At 31.4% G+C, this 22,008-nt stretch overlaps 1 protein-coding gene across 1 annotated transcript; it reads left to right on the forward strand.

The window, feature by feature from the left end:
* Positions 1-1,008: 1,008 nt before the first annotated feature.
* LOC105337897 (VWFA and cache domain-containing protein 1) lies at positions 1,009-21,600 on the forward strand. The gene is made up of 24 exons (XM_034480781.2): positions 1,009-1,026; positions 4,894-5,040; positions 5,170-5,232; positions 6,102-6,266; positions 6,352-6,554; positions 7,118-7,283; positions 7,686-7,896; positions 8,263-8,385; positions 8,574-8,656; positions 9,629-9,770; positions 10,268-10,541; positions 10,911-11,022; positions 11,439-11,613; positions 12,086-12,234; positions 13,197-13,369; positions 13,473-13,583; positions 14,488-14,610; positions 15,337-15,436; positions 15,582-15,677; positions 18,036-18,170; positions 19,278-19,381; positions 19,910-20,035; positions 20,211-20,338; positions 21,135-21,600. Exons 2-24 carry the CDS (start codon positions 4,900-4,902, stop codon positions 21,470-21,472), a joined length of 3,441 nt encoding a protein of 1,146 aa, XP_034336672.2. The 5' UTR covers positions 1,009-1,026; positions 4,894-4,899; the 3' UTR covers positions 21,473-21,600.
* Positions 21,601-22,008: the final 408 nt, after the last annotated feature.

Here is a 22,008-nt window from a genome sequence, read left to right on the forward strand (position 1 = left end):
AATGTGATGACCCAATACAACTAAATTAACGTGAAATATTTAATAAGTCATGTGATCTACAGTAGTTCAACTAATATATATTATTCAATTAAATGCTGATGTAGACTTAGAATCGAAAAAAATCAAAATATTCATGGTATTTCTCCGGTGAAAATAAATTGTCCGCGTTCTAAACACTTTCAGAGAATAAGGAGTAAAGAAAACTGTTTTGGAACATAAACGTGTATGAATATGGTGTCAGACACATACTTCAAAGGAATATAAAACGACTGCAAATCGTGTTCATTACGTATGGGTAAAACTTTACATGATGGTGTTTTTTGCCATGTGTATGGTTTATTTTTACCCTTCCACAATTGTTAAAGGTCAACCCCATGTTTTATACGCAGTTAAATATATTATGGATACTAGTTCTAATTAAAACAGTACGCTTATTTAGATATTGTATGGATTCGCCTTAACTTAAATTCGCCCGCTGATAACGAGAACGAAAGGGATAAAAAAAAAAATGAAGCAGCAAAAAACAGCAAAGATTTTTCTGTAGTTATCTGTGTTAAAAAAAAAAGCATCGATAAAAAACGGAATACAAAACACATTCACGTCCTTTCAACAAACCTGAAGTGGAATTTCCAAAACCAACAATCTAACCTAAATCTAACGCCCACAAGGTTGTCTATAAATTTGCAATGATATTTTTTGAACTAACGCAATATCAATAATTGCTTATGGAACAGAATCCTTAAAAGTTCTATTCACAAAAGTTGACCCAAAACGTCTGTGCAATGTAACATGACGCGAAAAAAAATAGGCAGGCATGTCTCTCTCGGTTTCTTTTTACTCCTTGAATACCCTATCATCTGAAAGTGTACAATACTGTTGGAATGTCGCCAATATTAAAAATAAATACATACAGAAGTTGACAAGGAATAATTTATCGAGCAAAATGGTCGCTGCAACATTGCTTTTTCTCTACTAAACTACCCTTTATTGAGTCAATATAGCATTTTTAAGGACGCTTTAAAACAGGTAAACGTTTCAAAAATATTGGAAAACCACAATTTAAACATGTTTTTTCCCAACATTTTGAAAATATATCTTGTTAAATCTGTGGTAATTTTTCCTGGTCTATTGATGCGACCGTTTACAATTGAGTCTATTCTGTTGTAATATGATCTTTTATAATTATTATTGTTCTAAAGGTTTTATACAGTATTAATTGTTAATGTGCCTTATAACATGATACATTGTGTTGTAAATTACATGTATATTGTCATGTTTATATCTTTCAAGGTGATTTCAAGAGAAGATATTTTTTAAAACTTTTAAATCTTGGAAACAGCTACACGAGTCATCAAGTCGTACATAAAAAAAATTGGGAAGGAAATAATAGATTAATCTATGATTTGGTGAACTGGACAGAAATCAATTATATTCCAGGGTTTTAGTTATGACAGATTTTGAGAAAGCTATTCATTCTGTAGCATTGAAATTTATACAAACCAAATTTTAATTCTTTTAATTTTGGGGCTTCTCTCTGTAACTGGATTACAATTTTTTCTATTTTATGCTCGCCTGTGTCCAAGGCAGACATTTATCATATGTCTTTAGACATAGGGCGTGGCTGTAGACAAGGTTATTTAATATCACCTTATCTTTTTTTACTTTGTGCGAAAATCTTGACAATTAAAACTAAAAAGAATGAAAATATTACTGGAATCAAATTTAACAACACCCAGTATTAACTATTACAATATGCAGATTAAACATCAATAATCCTTAATTGATGGATCTGAAAAATCATTTAGGGCAACTATGAAAGAAATAGTCATATAAATTATCTGGTATTAAATTAAACAAGAAAAAACTCAGATTGTGTGGATAGGGAGTAAGAAGTATTAGGAAGAAAAACATTTGTTCAGAAATGAATATTCAATGGCCAACTCAATTCGAGCTCTTAGGCATTTAGAATGATGTAGACTGAGTTAAAATTGTAAAACTTGATTATGAAAAGAAACCTGTTTAGATAAAATCAATAATCAATAATAGATCGACACTTGCCTCAAGTTGGAAGCATAACACTACTTAAGTTACCTTAAATTTCTCAATTAGACCATTTATATAAAGCCTAACCAAACTCTAAGAGTAATACAATAAAAGAATTAAATAATATTTTATTCAATTTTATTTTGAATTCAAAATGTGATAGCATTAAAAGACAAGTATTTATTCAAAAGTATGAACATGGTGGCTTAAGAATGGTTGAATCAAAGTCCTTAATTAAAGGATTGAAGTCTATTTAGATTAAGAGAATAATTAAGGATACAATTTCAAAATAGAAAAAATTGTTGGAGAATACTATTAACATATAAAAGTCATCATATACAGACTCAGATTATATTTTTCAATGCAGGAAAATTTACGAATTGATTTTTGGAAGGGAGATATCGCAGCTTTCAAAGAAATCCAAGATAACTCAATTGTTAAATATTGGCAGGACTATTGTCAGCCATTGTAAAACAATAGAAAATTTAAGATAGGAAACTATTCCCTCTTTATAAATCTTGGTATGTCAATGGAGTACGATGTATATTTAACGATGTATATATTCGAAAAAAGGATAACTTTTTAAATTTTAAAAAATTTAAACCGGGTTTTTTATATATTCAATGAATTATAAAACATATATGGGAGTAAGACAATCAGTACTTGTAAATTTCAGAAAGAAAAGATTAGAAATAAAGGTTTTAAACCTTTTGTATCAAGTAATATTAAATCATTATTTTAATGGAAAATGTTCAAATTGATATTATAAATCGGACTATTGTAACAATGGCGGGAAAGGAAAGGTGGAGTAAACCTTTTGTTATGACAGAAAAACAATGGGTTTCAATCTTTTCTCAACCTTTTACTATACCTCAGACTCTAAATTTAAATGATTACAGTACAAAATCAGCCATGCATTATTTATTAGCTACAAACAATTCTATGTATAAGATTGGGAAAAAAGAAACTAATCTATCTCCTTTCTGTGAAAATGTTGAGGAAACAGAATATCACTTAAATTGGGATTGTCCCAAGATACAACAATTACAAGAAAATTTGTAAGAGTTTGCAACCCAAAAGCAGTTAAAACAGACTTTGATGATAAAGCTATTATTTTTGGTGATTTAAAGGCGTGGAGTCAAAAGTGTTTAATATAGGGCTTATTATGATAAAACAAAACAGAAACGGAAGTAAAGCAAGAAAAACCAATTTACAGTAAATGTCCTTTTTAATGATATTAAGTTCAATACAGACTGGCCAATATTGACCCCTTTCCTTAACTCTCTCTCTCTCTCTCTCTCTCTCTCTCTCTCTCTCTCTCTCTCTGAAAAAAAATGCAATCTGAAATGTAATTTATATTTCTCTTAATAAATCTTCATGGATGTATGTAATGTCGTTTTTTGTAAGGTAAATGGATTACTGCTGAAAAAATGCTTCTTTAAGTTATAAGAACAGAAATTTTTAACTAAATATGCGAAGAGAATCTTCTGGGGGGGGGGGGCAATAAAAACAGATGATCTTTCTCTTCAGTGTGTCAAAATTTTTAGAATAACACCTCTCCACACGTTGTTGAAGCATGCATGCACAGATCTTGTAATACTTACAACTACGTGTATTTAAGGCTGATTTGAACGTTCACACTTTAAAATTCGAATAGACCGAGACAAATACATTGATAATTGTTTTTAACCCTTGAGTGTTTTGTTAATACATATTTTTGCCATGTTAATTTCATCAAACTTTCACACTTTTTACTACTTTTTAAGACCATGCAGTGTTATCTACTTGATGAAGGATGCTTCAATAGAGGATTGTAATTGAATCTTGTTAAGATGAATAATATACTGTATTAGCATATTTCATAGCAAAATTTGCTATACGTCTTCGTATTAAGAGCACCAAAATTTTCCAAACTACTATTTTTTCAAGTTGTAGAAGTCGTTTTCCTTTAAATTGTCTGATTGCGTCTCCCCTTAAATTATTTACATATTTTATTTTTTGCATAATTATAACAAAATATTATGGTCATGCGTTTTTATGTCCTCAGATTTCTCGATCAGATTTAACCTCCTCGACCCTCTAACCTCTGGTAAAACTGGAGTTTCGAATGCGTAATTATCCCTTTTCAGATTGAAATTGATATGTTTATCTCGCTAATGATTTGAATTTTATCTTAAAAAAGGAATGAAAAGATTCCCGATTTTGCTCGTTAACGAAGTCTTTGAACAATTATATTACTAATATCTTGATTGTTATCAGAAAGAATAGCGCATATTCCGATATTCACCAATTGGTGGGGTTTTTTTTTTGCCTGTGGAACATGTTCCTTACCCTTGATATATTTACACAACATAGTTGGAAACAAACATGTATATATGTACCTTTATTTATTAATTTTTGTAAAATTAACTGTTTTAAAGGATTAAGATAAAATAACTTTATAAAATAACGTTATCATTATAAAAACCGATAAATCTACCTTGATAGTGTCTATGGCATTGTGTTGAAATGATTAAATTAGTTTTTAAAAAGACACAATGTTGAATGTTAATTTCATTAACTTATTTATTCTAAATAAATAGTTCTGTGTATAACTAAGTTTTGCAAATAGTTGATCTTTGAATTGTCAACACCCCACTCCAAAATAGTTGCCTTTTTGGTTTACATTTTCTTGCAATAATCGTGTGTGCGACCACCATATGACATGGATGATGTTTGATATAGTAGTTAGTAAGACATAATGAATGCCTGACAGTTATTGTAATTTACAAACATGATAAACTCCATTCTACAGCTAGAAATCACCGACATAGTTATCGTGCTTTGGTTTAAGAAACATATTTCTTACAGAAAACCATGCTATCGTATCCCATTTTGATCGCATTTCTGTTACCTTGTCTATCTAATGCGCAAGATGTGAGTCAACTGACAGGACAGAAATTTTCAGATGAACTTGAGCGAATGGATATTAATGGTATTGGAGCCCCAAATCTTCAGGTAAAACCAAAAACCTTCATTGACCGTGCATTATAATTTTTTTTGTCTTAGATGTAAATTCTACCTTTTTTTAATAAATATTACAGTGTAACTCTCATTTTTCATGATTCATAATTTTCCTCTTTATAGAATTATTACGATAGTCTCATATATGATAAACAAACGGACACAGGCACAGACATTGTCATAAAGGTAAGCCTTTATAAAGATCTATGTCTCATTCATTGGATAGTTTCATATCTTATACGTATGCATAAGATTTTTAAAGTAGATAATACATTTATCATACCTCTGTTGGCGCCTAACATCTTTTTTGAAAGTGGGAGAGGGGGACAGGCTTACCCAAATTCTGAACAAGCAGAACAGAAAACGTCTTAAATCTTAAAAATGCCCAATTCATAGAGAAGGGCACGTGGTGGCAAGCATTTGTATGCTTGCATTGCCAACCTTGTACTGGTATATAACCAACATATGTCATCCTTATTAACCCGTTTTCATCACTGTATTGTGCTCACCTTGCGATTCCAGCGAGCAATCTAGGCGCTAGAGCTGAAAACTAAAAGTTAAATAATCATGTACAAAAGAAATCAAATAAAAATTGTACAACATTGCAATCTTGATACTTTAGCTTTTGTTCATTATTTCTTTAGTTCTAACTTACTTCAAGATAAGTTTTCAATTTATGTTAAGAAATGAATTAAATCATTTATTTCAGGGTTAAGTTTCGAGGTCATTAAATCGTATTTTCTTTTTCTTGGATGGTTCTACCATTCTACCATTAAATACTAGAGGTATATATACATGTATACGAGAAATCTAAACTGCTTCATAAGGCAAATGCAACTTATATATTATACGGAATAGGTTATTTGTATAGTCATATGCATTTGCCATATGAAGGAGTTTAATAGAAGCTGTGGGTCGTTCATTTAAGAAACTAAAAAGTCTACAGATATGCAAAGTGTTACACTGTAAGAGGTTGAACAAGGGAGATCATTGTTGAATTGATGTTTTTTTTAATAATTAACGTTTTTTTCATCTGTACTTCAATCACCTTGCAGATGACAGACAACTTGGCCCAAATGTTCCAAACAATGACAAACCAACTAAGGAACGTAAAAGATGCGATAGAACAAGAATATGATGACTTTAGTACGACGGTTCAGAACATCTTTCCACAATGTTGTAAAATCAAGGGAACATACAGCCCAAAATTTAGAACAGAGGTAAATTACAACATTAAAAACTTCGATTTTTATATATGTATTTATTCCTTGCTAGATTAAATAAATTAAAAATTTTCTTTTTTAGGTATCAGAGACCAGGGCATGCATATCACAATCCCCTCCTCCGAACCATTTTCCAAACAAAAAAATTGAAGACGTAATGAAATCGAACTATCAAAATAACCCAAACTTGTTGTGGCAATACTTTGGAGGGAGTGATGGAACATTTCTTGTCTTTCCAGCTCATAGATTCAGCGACAATTGTTTTTCATATGACCCAAGATTGAGGCGAGTTGAACTGTATATGCATTAACATAAGAACTTTAAAAAAAAACATTTTAAATTTGTAATATGAAAATTGTGATTGTGACGTTAGTCATTGGCTCATAAATGATATCTGATTTCAATAAATCTCTTTTAAAAAAGTAAAAAATGAAAAACCATTAAATACTGAAGGCTAATGGAATAAGTTGTGACATGAAAGGGCAAATGAATGTCAACTCCACTCTGTCTTTGGCGTAAAATGAACAATATAATTATCCAATGTATCAGATTTAAAATGAATTTGTTTCGACAATCAATAATTTGAAAAATTATCAATAAATGACGGATCATCAGAAAATATTACCATGCACGGATCTAAAAAAAATTTCAAGGGGGGGGGACAGTTATTTGAGTTTGCCAATGAGTCCGAGGCTTAGTTTTGGTAATTTAAAGAAATTTGAATTTGCAGGGGTATCGACCCCCCCCCCCCCCCCTTTCTAGATCTGTGCATGTGTTACGGTATTTTAATCTTTTAATCTAAAATGTTGATATTAATTTTAAACCTCTTTACCACATGTCATTTTCAGACAATACTATGTTGCCACGGCGGCCAACAAGCCAAAAGATGTGGTAGTAGCAGTTGACGTATCAGGCGTGACGGCCACGCGCAGTAACTACAACTCGAAAACACTGCTCATCGTGGCACGTGAGGCTGTCCAGTACGTCATTGATACACTCAATCCAAACGACAGGGTAGGTAAAATGGACATTTTAAGAGTGGTTTTTTTTTCTTTTAACTATTAAAAAAATATTGAATGGCAAATATTTAATGGCAACCAACTTAAATATAGATCATTGACATAGTTGGTTAAAGTACAAAATAGCACGGCAGTCAAAGGTGTAATATATACACTTTGATATTGTCTAGATGATTGTTTTTCGTTACCATCAGTAAATGTTTTTTGGAAAACAGACTAGATGCGTCATTTTTAAGTTTCAGTTTTCCACTTTATATATTATCCTTTTGCAGAAGACTTAGATCAAAAAATGAGCTCAGTTAAGTTTTATGGCCCATGGAGCTGATTTATATAAACGACTTTTTAACAAGCAATTTCAAAAACAAAACTAAATCTTAACAATTTATTTTACATTCAGATCGGATTAGTGGCTTTTAACGACAAAGCTAAGAAACCATTGTCTTGCCATGGTACTCAGTTAGCAAAGGCAACAACTTCAAACAAAAAAATTCTGCAAGACTTTACAAAAACTTGGACTTCTGAGGGAAATTCAAATTACAGTGCCGGAATTGAAGCAGCTTTTTCGTATTTTGTTTCCAGTGAGGCGGAGCCTCAGAGGAATACAAGAGGTAATTGTTCCTTTTTTAAAATTTGAAAAAAGAAATTTAGCATTAATACATGAAACAGGCAAATTTAAACAAAAAGATAATATCCACAATAAATATATGTCCCAGTTGCAATATCAATTTTAAAAATCCACCTGGTGCATTGTTTAGTCATAGGTTGTCTTGTAACAGACAGTCATAAATGAATTTAGCACTAAATAAAGCACGATTACACAGTTTGAGAAATGTTATACGACAATTTTAAAGTTAAAATTTTGATCGTAAAGAAGATAAAGTTATTAGTTATAATAATGGAATTAATTTCAACACTCAAGAAAGATAAAACAACAGAATGTATTCAACAATTTAGAAAGATTATATTTTTTAAAGAATCCGTCATATTGTTTTTGGCTGCTGGTGACAACTCTGGTGAAGATCCTTTAGATGTTATCAAAGATGAAAACGAGGCTCGAAATAACTCCGTAACCATTCTAACGTACTCATTTGGAATAGGTAAATATATAATTTGATCTTTATATTCTTTGTTAGCAGAGGATCTTGATATATCACTTACTTCAATTCATTTTTAAACAAAGCATTAAAAAGACGACTGTTTGCGTCATTCTTAAATACTATGCACAGTCAAATACCAAAATTAACTGGAGATTGAAAATTTTGATTTACAAACACTTTCGTTTTAGGTATAAGTTCTTCCTGGAGGGAACTTTTGACCAACATGAGCAAACAAGTTAAGAACGATAACCCATATGGACATAAAATCAAGGTAATAACTTATTAATAAGCTTTTAAAAGTCAAAAACAATACTTTATGTTTTTTCTTTATTATAGTGAAATTGTTTGGAAAATCCTAAGCTATGTAAATCAAACGAATATCCTAAGCTATCTTTTTATATCTCACTACGCAAATAATGACACTTAAACGATTTGATGATTTTCAAGTTAAAAGTTTGTATTTTGTTGATCATAAAAGCTACCCTAACTTGAAAACATGTACGAATATTTAACTGTAAGCATAATAAACATGAGTTCAGTTATACAAAAATTATTATCATTGACGAACAGTTCGTCACTAAAAAGGAACAACCGATTCTTCCAGATTAGCACAGTTGCTACAAGTAATTATCTTTAGGTTACTCTGTGAGGGTCCATGGAGTCTGTGCTATAAATGTAGCTCAAGTTTCGATCGATATAGAAAAATCTGCGTAAAGTCAACATTAAAAAACGAAACAAAAGAAACATCAACAAACGATGTTAAATTTTCTTAATATATTGTAAAAAAAATTAGTTACAAATCCCAAAATTGCTCACTTTTTCAGTGTTATATATGTGAATACATGTATATTGTCGTGTGACTAAAATGTGTTTTAATTTGAGGAGTCGAGTTCATAACTAAACTAATTCTAGTATTAATGCAACAAAATCTAAATACTAATTTGTTTAAAATAAGAAATAATGCAAACATGCATTCTGAAGTATAAAGTTTTTATGGCTTCAATGTCTTTAATGATAATACTTATATAATTGATGATACAGCGACAATCTTTTATGCCCATAAAAACCATTAGATGAACAAGTTCATTGCCGAGCAGAGGTATATAGAATTGATACCTTCTGCATTTACAGAGGAAAAGTTTTCATTTTGTGATAAAATCCGTCTTAATGATGATTATTTTCTAAAGAAAAATTATTTTTGAATATTCAACATCAAAGAAAACAATGTGTTGTTAAATTGCAGGAAGGCACTTACACTCACATGGTAAACCACTCACTGCTCCATTCTAAAATGTCCTCTTACTACAAGGACCTTTCTATCACAAACCTTGGTGACGAGCCTGTCTTCTCCGTCCCTTACGTAGATGAGCGTTCTGCAAAAACCGGTAAGGCGGTTAACGTATCTCCTTTACTCCACAATGCACTTGAATGAAGTATATATATTTTTAAAGCAATAGACAAAACACACTCTAAAATGCAAATATATCGAAGGTATAAAAGAATTCATCTTAACTATCATGTATTTAAGTTGACCTTTGAACTAATAAAAATGCAATATTCTCCCATGTAACAGTTAATGCAAGAATGTTAGAAAAGTTATGATTATATTGCTGTGTTTTCATATCAAGTGTGCATAGATTTACAGTAATGGTAAAAAGTACCGTTAAGAAAGCTGGTTTCTCGTGACCTTTTAGACTGTATTTATCTCCTTCAGACGAAGAGTTCTGTATTAAAATATAGAAAAATATTCAAAATGTAAATGTTTGAAGAGTTTTTCTTCGAAAATTATAGTTCATGGTTAACACAGTTATATTTAAAAATGTATGGCAAACCTTATGGCTATTTTTGTTGACCAACCAGCCTCCTTAATTCACTTTTAAAGGACTCATTTCGTCACTATGTTTACCTGTGGACAAACTCGGGGGATTAGTCGGAGTAACATGTACAGATATTCTCTTGGACGAATTGCTATCCGATATTACAAATTTTAAGCAAGGAGAGCTCTCATACGCATTTATGATAGACGGTCAAGGCCGGGTTATGGTGCACTACTTGCAGCCGACGCCGAATGCTATCACCATTAACCCTGATCCCATAGATATTTATACTTTGGAAACTAGTCCAGAAGCCAGACCAATGATTGAATCAATGAAAAGGTACAAAAGTAAACTATACACTTCTGCCAAAAAAGAGATTATCATAATTATTATAAGGACACACATGTTTTTATGCATTTTTATATAAATTATTGAATATGTAAAGTCAAGGAAAACGCCCTCTTTAATTAAAAATTTACTTACATTGAAATAAACATGTTATATTAAGAAGGATATTTGTAACTTATACCACTTCGGATTAACGAGAATTGCACGTAATATGAAAAAATACTTAATTGCAACATATATTTGAATAAAAATAACCCATATTTTAACATATTATTGTATAATGACAAAATATAATGACATATTAATCTTATCATAGCAGAATATTAAATGAGTTTAGTTGACATGAAATTCTTCGTTTAGAGGAGAGAATGGGACTAAAACATTCAAACACCTCAGAACGATATCGCGAGGAATATTAGAATATGAGGGAATTGAAGCGAGAGAAGTGGAGGCAGAATACAGCTGGAGAAAGGTAACTTTTGTATTCCTTATTACTATATTTATATAAGTTTCTGCAATTGTGCGATTAAATATTTGAATATAAAAACAATGTAAACATGTAATGTTTTTGGTCTTTATGGTACAAAATCGATACGTAGGGTTACCACAGAAAAGACACTGTTTTAAAAAATTACAAAGTTGACTTACTTTGATAAATATGGAGAGACTATTTCTACAATTAGAATAAATGGTATCCATTTCAAAAATTTATATATTGTTAGACGTTCTCATTATATACTATTAAACATCTTAATCAGATATTGTCTGCTAATCATTTTTCAGACGATCTAACATTTAAATCTCTAACTGTCTGTCTCTATAAAATTAAACGGTATTAACGTAACATAATCAAACTGTTTTATGTTTACAATGCATATATTTTTCAAGGTCCCTGGAACGAATTTTTCATTGTGCGTTGTGCTTGGAAAGAATGACCAACAATCTCGTTTGAACCAAAATCAGGAATTATTGGTTAAAAAGGGAGTATTTTATTACCACAGACTGGACCTCAACACCAAACCTACACAAAAGTGCAGAGAATATCAAAGATATTCAACAATAGGTGGATCAAATTGTTGTTCCCTTTGAATGAAATTTGTAAAAAGGTTCTACTGTTCATAACAGTAAAAATAACTATCTTTAGCCATCAAAATTAAATTTCACGAATGTCGTTATTTAAGATATTATAAACCAAAGATGTTAGATTCCTGGTCAATATTTGGAGTGTGACAATCGGCTATAGTACGGTTTACGCAAAAATATGCCTACAACTGAGTGCAAATTTAGGATAATCAAGAATGCTTTATTAAAATTAAAAATTCCTTACCCCTGGATCAAAGTAATGTTCTAAGTTTTCTGGGATATAAAAATTGATAAAATACTTTGTTTTATGAGGGGTTTTTTCATTCTTAAATTCTTCAAAGTGGGTTTTTTAATATATTTATTGTATTAATGTCGGTAGAAAAACAATGTACTGTTTTTAAATAGACATTGCATGTTTCATAGACTAATCAACAATCTCCTATCTATTTTAGAACATTCGATGGTTATGTTGTCACCCCATGCCTTCGTAAAACCTTACGAATATCTCTATCGTAATGAAACACACGCAGAGGTTGTGGCATATTCAAGATATCTTAACGATGAAACTGAATTTCAGGCTAATGAAAATCTCAAACTCAAGGTTTGTTATCTCTTTGATCATTTATCTTTTTCTTTTTTTTTTTACTTGAACCAAAAGTTCATGAGAGCTTTTCTGATCTACTCTTATTCATTGCATCTCAATTGTTTTTCCTTTTATTAGTGCTTTACCTGAACCCAAAAGTCCAAAAAATCATTTTTTGTATAAGAGCTCGTTCTTACCATAAAGATGACTATATTTCAAATGGGGAGTTAAAAGAATAATGATAAAAATGAGCGGTCGACCTTAGAAATATCACAAAATTAAAGTATTATGGAAATTATTTTCTATAGAAAATATGGTTGTTAAAATTATAATCGGAACTAAAGGAAAATCATCCCATATATTACACTCGATCGTCGGAATTTTCATACATATTCATTAATATTTGATTAAAATTATTATTCCTTTTTATTTATTTTTTTTTTTGTTAAAGCAAAATCATGAGACTAATGAAAATATTTTGTTTTTCTTTTGTTATTGATGAAAAGTTTTAAATTTTCAATTATTGAAGTTTATTTAAAGAAATTACCATTGAAGGCTGTGTTATCATTTCCAGCAGTCTCCATTAGTGGCGCTCTAGTGCTCTAATGAAACTGCAGGTTGGTTTCGTTAAATCAAATAATTAGAGCAGAATGCGCTGGGTAATTAAATTTGTTTGCTAAAATGGGAACTGTTAAACATAATGAATAAAACACCATTCCTTTATGGTAATTATACTGTCCAAAGAATATCGATTAGAATAAATAGTTAAAAATCGGTTTTTCAAAAACTTGTCCCCCAAAAGTCTTTAATTTCCAGTTTAGTTTGCCTTTTCAGAATTTGCCTCATTTTATTCAAGTTTCCATGAATTGCAATAAGGTATCTTTAAAAATGTATGGGAATGCTTCACAACACGTATATGTTGCATCTAAATTTGATGTTACAGTAAGTAATATATACTGTCTTTTACGTTTGTTTTAAAGGAAAATGTCAAAACTAGTATCCAAGCAACCTACAAAGCAGAGGAGTTCTGGAAACAAAATCATGACCAATCCCAGTTTGTAGTTTGGCGCTATCTGGGGACACGTGATGGTCACGTGCGAGTTTATCCAGCCGTTGAGATATCAAAAGATTATGACCATTTTATGAGACCCTGGTAATGTTGAATGATTACAATCTTTCACATCTGTATTTATTTACTATCAAAGATAGTCATTCAACTTAATTTTACTAAACCTATATACATGTGTCCTTTTTAGGTGGCGAAGAACCGTTGCTCAGAAAGGCAAATTTGTTGTAGTCTCCCCTTACCTAGATAACTGGGGAGCTGGTCTTATTGTGACTCAATGTAAAGCTGTATATGAAGGGAGGTAACACTGTACAACATTTCTTTTTTCAAAGCAATTTCGAAAGTCTCTAAAACTTGTTATGGAAATTTGTATGCACACATCGCTGCAGTTAAGAGACTGTATCTTTTAAAAAATAATGATTTAAATCTTAATGCTTATATTTACATTTATTAAAACGTCTTTCCTAGTCTGCAAATGTGATTTATACCTTAATATTCCTATTTTATCAAAAGAGTAAGTTCATTTTAATAGAGAAGCCACTGTAACAGCTACAAGCGTGAATTTTGATTTTTGCTTGTGACGTTGCAGTTTACGGCGTTCAACGTTTGTGACGTCATAATAAAACTCGTCATTTTAACCTTTGAGTACCCTGTGTGTGTTACTTTAGAAATGAACAGCAATTTTAAAAGTTCAATAGGAATGGCAAATTGATCAGAATTGTTTAGATTACCGTGATTTTGTGTTTACAATTACACAAGCGGCAAGCGATGATCATCGTGACGTCTTGATAATGTTCATACAGAACTGAACGTTTTAGCTATTCTATAGCTTCATGTAAGAAAATATATTTTCAAATGTAAATATAGTGTTATAACTGCCGTAGTTTCCAACACACTTTATAAGCAAAAATATGTGGAATGTAAATATTAGGCATTAAACATTACACAAGGAAACATTTCTATTACATTTGATAAAGTGTTTTGAACTTGGGTTTAGAGGGAATTCTGTATACATACATCAATATGTATATCGGTTGTAGTTTTGATCATTGGAGAGATGACCTATCAAGACATTGCCTGATGTCAATTTTTTATGTATCCAGTTGTATGTTTCCTGTTTACTCTTCAATATTGTTCAAATGTGAAAATCAAAATATTTTTTCTAAAACTTTTTAAAAATGTACAGATTTGAAATTGTCTTTTAGGAGTTACGGATCACACTCAAAGGCTGATATTGTAGATGTTGTCCAGTGTATAGATTATCCTTACCCGTATTTTAGCCGTATGTTCTTGAACACCTACCCAGAATGCAATAGCGATGAATACCGGTAAATAAATTGAAAATGCTTTTTGTTGTGCTATACCAACGGTTCGAATTTTGATTATTTTGTCAAGATTAAAGATGATACTAAAGTTTTAAAAGGACTATATGCGGGATTGTGTATTTTTTGCCTCCAAAATTGAAGTTTTTTGAAGAGCTTTAGAAATAAGATGGCAGATAGATGAAATCATATTGAAAATAAGTGTGTAAAAGGTTATCTTCTCAGTGACGTCATATTGTAGAAATACCGTCATGAAAATTGTCTTATTTTGATAAAATCAAGTTTTGTTGCAAAATATTGGTGCTTTCCGATGGTTTTTCGACTGGGAAACATCGAGCACAGGCTTCAACAAATACAATCTTTTACTATTTAGTAGTCCTATATAATTATAGGAAGAAAAAACATACGTTAATTTGTTACTTGAGCAGACCTGCGCTCTAAACTTCCGAATGCAAAATAAAGAGAAAAAATGACAGTATTTTCATTTTTTGCAAAATTGCGGGAATAAGGTCATTTAGGTGAGTCATAAATGGACAACGAATGAGTAATGATGACTAAAATCAAAATAAAAGTGATAGGCATCCTCTGTACATTGATTTATGGAGATTTCATTTTCATACGACACTATTCAAAAATTGGTTAAAATTGGGGCAGATATTAAACCATACCAAATATAGTCCTTTATCGTGTTTATTTTTTTTTTATTTCTTTGTTAATAATGTTATATTTCAGTTGCATGGTGATTGACATCAGTGGCTTTCTGGTTATTTATCCAAGTTTCTCTGTTGTTGCCGATGAACCCGACATTGAGTTGAAACACTTAGGAATGATGGTTTGAACATTGAACATGCTTTCATCCAATATATCATGCATTTAATTTAAAAAGAATATCCAAAAAGACTGACTTATATATGTTATGTATGTATTGTACATGTAATGACATTTTAAGTGACAAAGGAAATTTAATTTATTTCAAGGAAAGGAATATTATGCAAGAACTTCTTAATGAAAAAATCATCGAAAAAGAAAGCTGTTTAGATATAGAAACTAAAAAACAGTTTTTTTCGTATCGCGTAAGTATTTCATTTTTATGATAAATCTCTCTCTCTCTTCTCTCTCTCTCTCTCTCTCTCTCTCTCTCTCTCTCTCTCTCTCTCTCTCTCTCTGAGATTATTGGATGTAGGGAATGTAATTTTATTAAAATGAAGTATTTCAAAGAATGTTTGAAAATCTTTTAAAATTTTTCCTCTCAAAACCTGTTCGACCAAAAACTTGAGAAAGCTGAAACTTCTGTGAAAGCATCCTTAGGAAGTTTAGATTCAGGTTTGTTCAAATTATGATCCTTTGGGGTAGTGTGGGGCTACAATGGGAAGTCGAATTTTTACAAAGTAATATGTAGATATAAACCTTTAAAGATTGTCTTCTTAGAAACTATTTGGCCTATAAAGCTTAAAAACTTTTGGGATGATTATTTTAAAGAAAAATATTTCTTCACTAAAATCAATTTGCCAAAAAAGCTGTTACTTGTGTGGAAGCATCTTTAGGTATTTTAGATTCAAAATTGTTACAATCATGATCCCCAGGGGTATGGTGGGAAAACCAAATTATGGTGACCAAAGCTTACGTAGGTAAAAATATAAAGTATTCTTTATTAAAATCAAATGTTATAAAATATATCATTTCTTATATGCAAACAGTTTGACATATTGTTGATTTTCAGTTGCTTAGACAGTTGCCCCTGGACAATATTTGGGCCCAATCAGGGGCTCAATGTTTGATAAAGTATATTGGTGTATAAACGATTGTTTAAGATATTTTTGAGAACTGCTATATGTGATTTGATATACAGGAACTATTCTACTAGGATGTCAAGATACCTTGTAAATGACTGCATGAATCTGATTTCATTACGACTATTGTTCCTCATGTGAGCGTTGTGGCTCATTGGTCTTGTTTCAGTTATTTCACTGTTCGAGGACAAAACCGTCGATCCTTCTAAATTCACAATTTTAAAATATTTTCGAAATAGCTTTTTATAAATTGCATTTGTTGATAGCTTAGATGGAATTTGACAAGATACCAATATTTTTATTGTTTTTGTTATTGTGACCTATTTACTTCAGTCTAATTCAGTCTTAATATTGTTTATAATTGCCTGTCTTATTATAAATAAACAGAATTAAAATCGTTTGTCACAAAATCATAGAGTATGCCATATACAATGCGAGTCCTAAACTTTCTGCGAAACTACACTGTATTCTAAATGTACATTTTATAAAATGATCATATTTACTTGATCAACCATATTTTATACATTTATAAAATTTATTCATTTCAACTAAAAATTCAGGAGTTATATCTAATAATTAATTAAGAACGAAACAATTTTTTAAGGAATTTGGAAAACAGCTTATAACAAACTGCTATTCAATTTGGTTTTTGTTATTTATTACTTTATATCAACTTCGCTAGCCAAAGGTTTTCGGTCCATTCTGCTCCCCATAAACCCTCGCAAGATCTCATTACAAAAACTTGGTTACGCGATGGCGATATCCAGCGAGCAACTTGAGTCTCGATCCTTGCGTATAATTTACATTTGATTTGAATGAAACAGAGGGTAATATATTTGCTTCGGCAAGAATACCACGGAATATAATTAACGATGCTATTAAATAATAAAGAAGATATAACCTATAGGAAGCAAGGAATGTTTTATTCATAGTGTTTGTAGGAACCTGTACCGACCGGGAGTGAAGAAGTCACTAATATATGACAGCATTCAAGCTATAAAACCAGGTATCGTCGTGGTGAATACTGTGGACAATAGCTAAATTAAATACAGCTCATTTAACATTTAATATCAATAACCAAAGGCAGGGACGTATATACTAACGCGATAGACAATTTCTACATTCGCCATGTTTACTTCCCATACTATCAGGCGAGAGCCTTGCATGACAAGTTAGTTAATCTCTGTTCAATACAATGCGATGAAATATATCGTTTTTTCATAAGCGATCCAGTTAGACCACTGTTAGGGAAGCACTGTACTCGAGCATTTGTGCTTCAACTTTTTAAAAGCACCGATTGCTTTTCCAAAGATCACAAGTGTGTTTCTTCTAAAGTTTCTATTTACCATCCCCTGAATTAAACGCTGCGATTGGATCAACTACTCACAGCTGCAGCCAATCACAAAACGGAGCTTGTCACCGAGTTGTCATAATGAGATCTGCCAAGGGTTTATATAATTGGGAGCAGAGTGGACCGAAAACCCTTGGCTAGCGAAGATGACTTTATATTTGATGGCAGGCAATTATATCTTACCAATACGAATACCTAAATCAAGAAAGCTTGTGCTGAAAATTATTTGATACTGTAATCAGACCAAGCAATTTAATTTTTTCTAAAACATTCATGTCTCATTATTTCAGGTGCTTCTGTCCGATTTAGATGAACCTGTTAATAAACTGCTAACAAAGGGCTATAAGATCTCCCCTGTTCCTAAAAGCAATATTTACATCATCATCAAGAGGAAGGACCGCTTAAGTCCGGGAACCTGTTGTCCGGTATAAAACAAAATTATATGAGACAATTATAAACCCTGTTTAGTTGATTTTTAGTGAACCAGAAAAGAAATAGCATAACGTTTTCATTCCATTATTTAATCAAAGAACTGAAAGCCGGGCTCTTTTGATGTGTCTTTATGCATAATGTGTAGTAAATACTTGCAATCTCTCTCTCTCTCTCTCTCTCTCTCTCTCTCTCTCTCTCTCTCTCTCTCTCTCTCAGCGGCTATTAAGTATTAACAAAACACGGAATTAATAACTGGAGAAAAGGCCACTAGCTCTCCTCACTAAATTTATTTGCAAACCAAAAAAAACCCAATACATTTGACAAAACATTGTTCTCAGTGTACCTATTTGTGTAGCGGGATTATCTACTTTTACTATCTATTTACATGGCGATTTGCCTGTAAAGGGCCAGGATTCTGCTTTCAGCAGAGCCCGGCTAAAGAAAAACTGTTAATATTTGACACATATTATCATGGATTATTGAATTTCATTTAAAATTATGATTCTGAGTTGATGTTGAAAGACATTAACATAATCTACATGCGTAGGTTTCATACAATATGTTAGTCAATAAATAATTAGAATTTGTGTATTCAATGTATTACATCAGTGGCAATCAAGGTAATCAGTATTTACAAATGCTGTCCTAAGCCTGTTTGAACATTAAGATTATTGTTACAGCGTTCGCTCTTAAAACAATGCATGGGAAAAAAATTAAATTAATTTTTAAAGTTTTAAAATAATATCGCACCAAGCAGGTCAACATTCTTGACAACCTGAGTAGATGTAAGTTTTGTAAATAAATGAAAATAGATTTGTATGTTGTTCTACCACTTCTCGCATGTTTTTTGATTGTACAAGATATGAAAACATGTATCAAGTTATCAAGTCTTCTCATTTGGCTTTACAATTTTCCATACAATTAATTTGGTAAATATATGATTAATGCTTATCAAAATTTTATAGAGGAAAATTATTTTGTCAGAATGCAGATCATAAATGATCCTGTTTAATCACATTTTCTTTCTTGATATCTTCAATATCATTGATGTTCGGAATAATAGCAAAATCACGTGTTATTGTGGTATTTGTTCATTTCAGTTTTCAAACATATCGCCTTTGGAGAACACGTGTAGCGGTACTGATTGCTGTTTATGCCACAAAATAGTACCGTATGATTCGTGCCAAGAAAAAACTACATCAGGGTGAGAATTTGTCATGGGATATCCAAAAGATCTGCCTATTACCAACACATTTACATCTGTGCAGTCTTTTGGAATTATCCACTTTGCACAAAATTTATTTGGAAAATAATTCATTGCTTGACTTAACGTTATAACCTATGTTAATAGTTTTGTTTAAAAAATGTTTATATCTGAAAGGTAAAAAAGGTTAAATTGGCCATAAGTTGAGCTATACGTATCGATACTTCGCTTAATAAGAACCATGGCGCTTCCACTTTTTTTAAACCATGTTACTTGCCCTAGCGGATTTGTTTATTTAGGGGGTACGAAACATGGTTGCGATGTTGGCGCTTTATTTAAACACTTAAACCATTATTCAATTGAAAGCAGTTAATTATGCATCATCGTACGTAAAACATATTATGAAGTAATTGTTCACTTATCAGTTTTGTTGTCAGATTATTGAAGAACTCGTCATCATTTCTTTTCATGTCGAAATAAAACATATATTAAATTATTAAAATAATGGAAAACTTCTTTTAACAATAGGCAGCCATATCATATCTGTAGTGCAAGATTACCAGATTCAAACGTCAGAGTTGATCGCGAATTGGATAAAATCAAATCGTTGAGTCCTTGTTTTGATGGACAGTGTGATGCTCGAAAAAACGAGCAGTAAGTACTCGGCCTTAAGCTTGATTGTATTTTCGACAAACAACTGGGTTTTTTTTTAAGAATTATGTTCTATATATTTATAAATTTAATTTAATTGTTTTATTTATATTAATCTACAGTACTGAAACAGAAAACTCAAATAACTTGCTTTTAATGACTCTGCTGTCTATTCCAGAAACTGTTACAAGGTAGCAGGGTGCAGTTGGTGTGTTCAAGACAATGTGGGAATTGAGTATACACCCGACAATCAGTGTTGTAATATTTTTGAGACATGTCCATTTGGCAAAGTGGAAGATCAGAAACGTTAGTGAAACAGATTTAAGTTTGTACTATCCTCATCATCATTTATTTTTTATAGTGACATGTGTTACATCTTTTACAACTGAGTAGTATACAATTACATATATCAAACACCCGGCCCATTGGACCTATAAGTCACTGTAAACACTAAGTAATAATTTTAATACATGCGCGAGAATTTACTTTGTCTTAATTTAAATGCAGAATGTATAAGATTAGCAGTTTGTCTTGGAAAATTGCAAATGAGAGTTTGAAATAGATTGTCTTGAGATAAATCTGAATTAACACTTTTATAAAGTTCACTTCTGAGATTGTTATATAGAGCACATTTTAGAAGAAAATGGAATTCGTCCTCTATTTCGTCCAAGATACAGAATTTACACGTGCGCTCAGTGACAGGTTCCCCCCGAAATCGTCCGGTCTCTATCCGTATTAGTAGTAGTAGTAGTATCTAGTTTGTAAATGTATTTGGTACAATGAATTTAATTGCTATGCATGAGTTGGTTTACATTTGTATACATGTTGTTTGGCTAAGAAAAATACTACACACAATAGCATAACCAAGGCGATCTCGTTGGTAAACATCATGGGGTACAACTTACTACTTATTTGTAATGCAAACAATTTTATTTTAGTAAAATAAGTACATAATTTGATTCCATGAACTAATTTTATATTAATTGATCGTGTTCAAATTCTAGCTTTGGTTTAACGCTATGTTTTTACATGTAATTTTTTTTTCTAAAAATCTGAATGAATAAATTGACTTTATATTTGTTATGTATTCCTTACTTTTCAGAGACCAGTTGTTTGAAAATGAAAATGGAAACGTCAAAGAATTCATCGTCTGAAGTTTTGATTTATGCAGCGAGTGGTGTAGCAGGAGGGGTGGTCATAATCCTCATCATTGTCTTAATAACTGTCAAATACAGAAATCGAGCTCAAAGGCAAAACGAGAACCCGGACTATCTGACAGCTGTCAGTGAAAACGTTGTTTACAGTAGGACCAACGAAATTCAGTATCTAAGTGGAGAAGCTGAGAAACCCTCTCAAATGAACCAATATTCTTCCATGAGTACTTCGAGTGATGGGAGTGGGAATTGCCCAGTTGACAATACTCAGAAGGTGCAAACATAATTATTTAGTGTGAAAAGCTGTATGAAAAACATATTTTTACATTGTTTTATTCTTTGTGTGCGGTTGATGTAATGACATTTTGACTCAACATGTATATCATTTAATATTTATTCGTTTGATGAGATATCGGCGCTTCTGATTGGTTGAAAAATTTCTTTGATACCTGCATCAATAAAATTTTTGCCGGATCTACTTTTCTCAACTGCTCTGATCTAACACTATTTATAGAACGGGAATTTCAAAGATAAACACTGTCAACAAAATGTCAAGTTGTGTCTGTTTTATTGTCAGTAAACAAAATGCAAACTTGTGAATATAAAAACTTGAAAGTTTAACCTTCAAAAATAAACAAAACACTTTGTTTGATTCACGAAATAGAAAATTAAGCGTCTTCTCACGATTTCGTCTGCTTGAGATCAATCAACATTTACAGCGAGGCTGGCTGTTCCTTTTCCAGGAATATTATAACGAACATATAGGCCTATAAACTTTCACGGTAACACTGCTGTTCAAATTTGGTAACGATAATTTTTACA

Source organism: Magallana gigas, chromosome 3 (genome assembly GCF_963853765.1).
Source record: "Magallana gigas chromosome 3, xbMagGiga1.1, whole genome shotgun sequence".
Classification (NCBI taxonomy): Eukaryota; Metazoa; Mollusca; class Bivalvia; order Ostreida; family Ostreidae; genus Magallana; species Magallana gigas.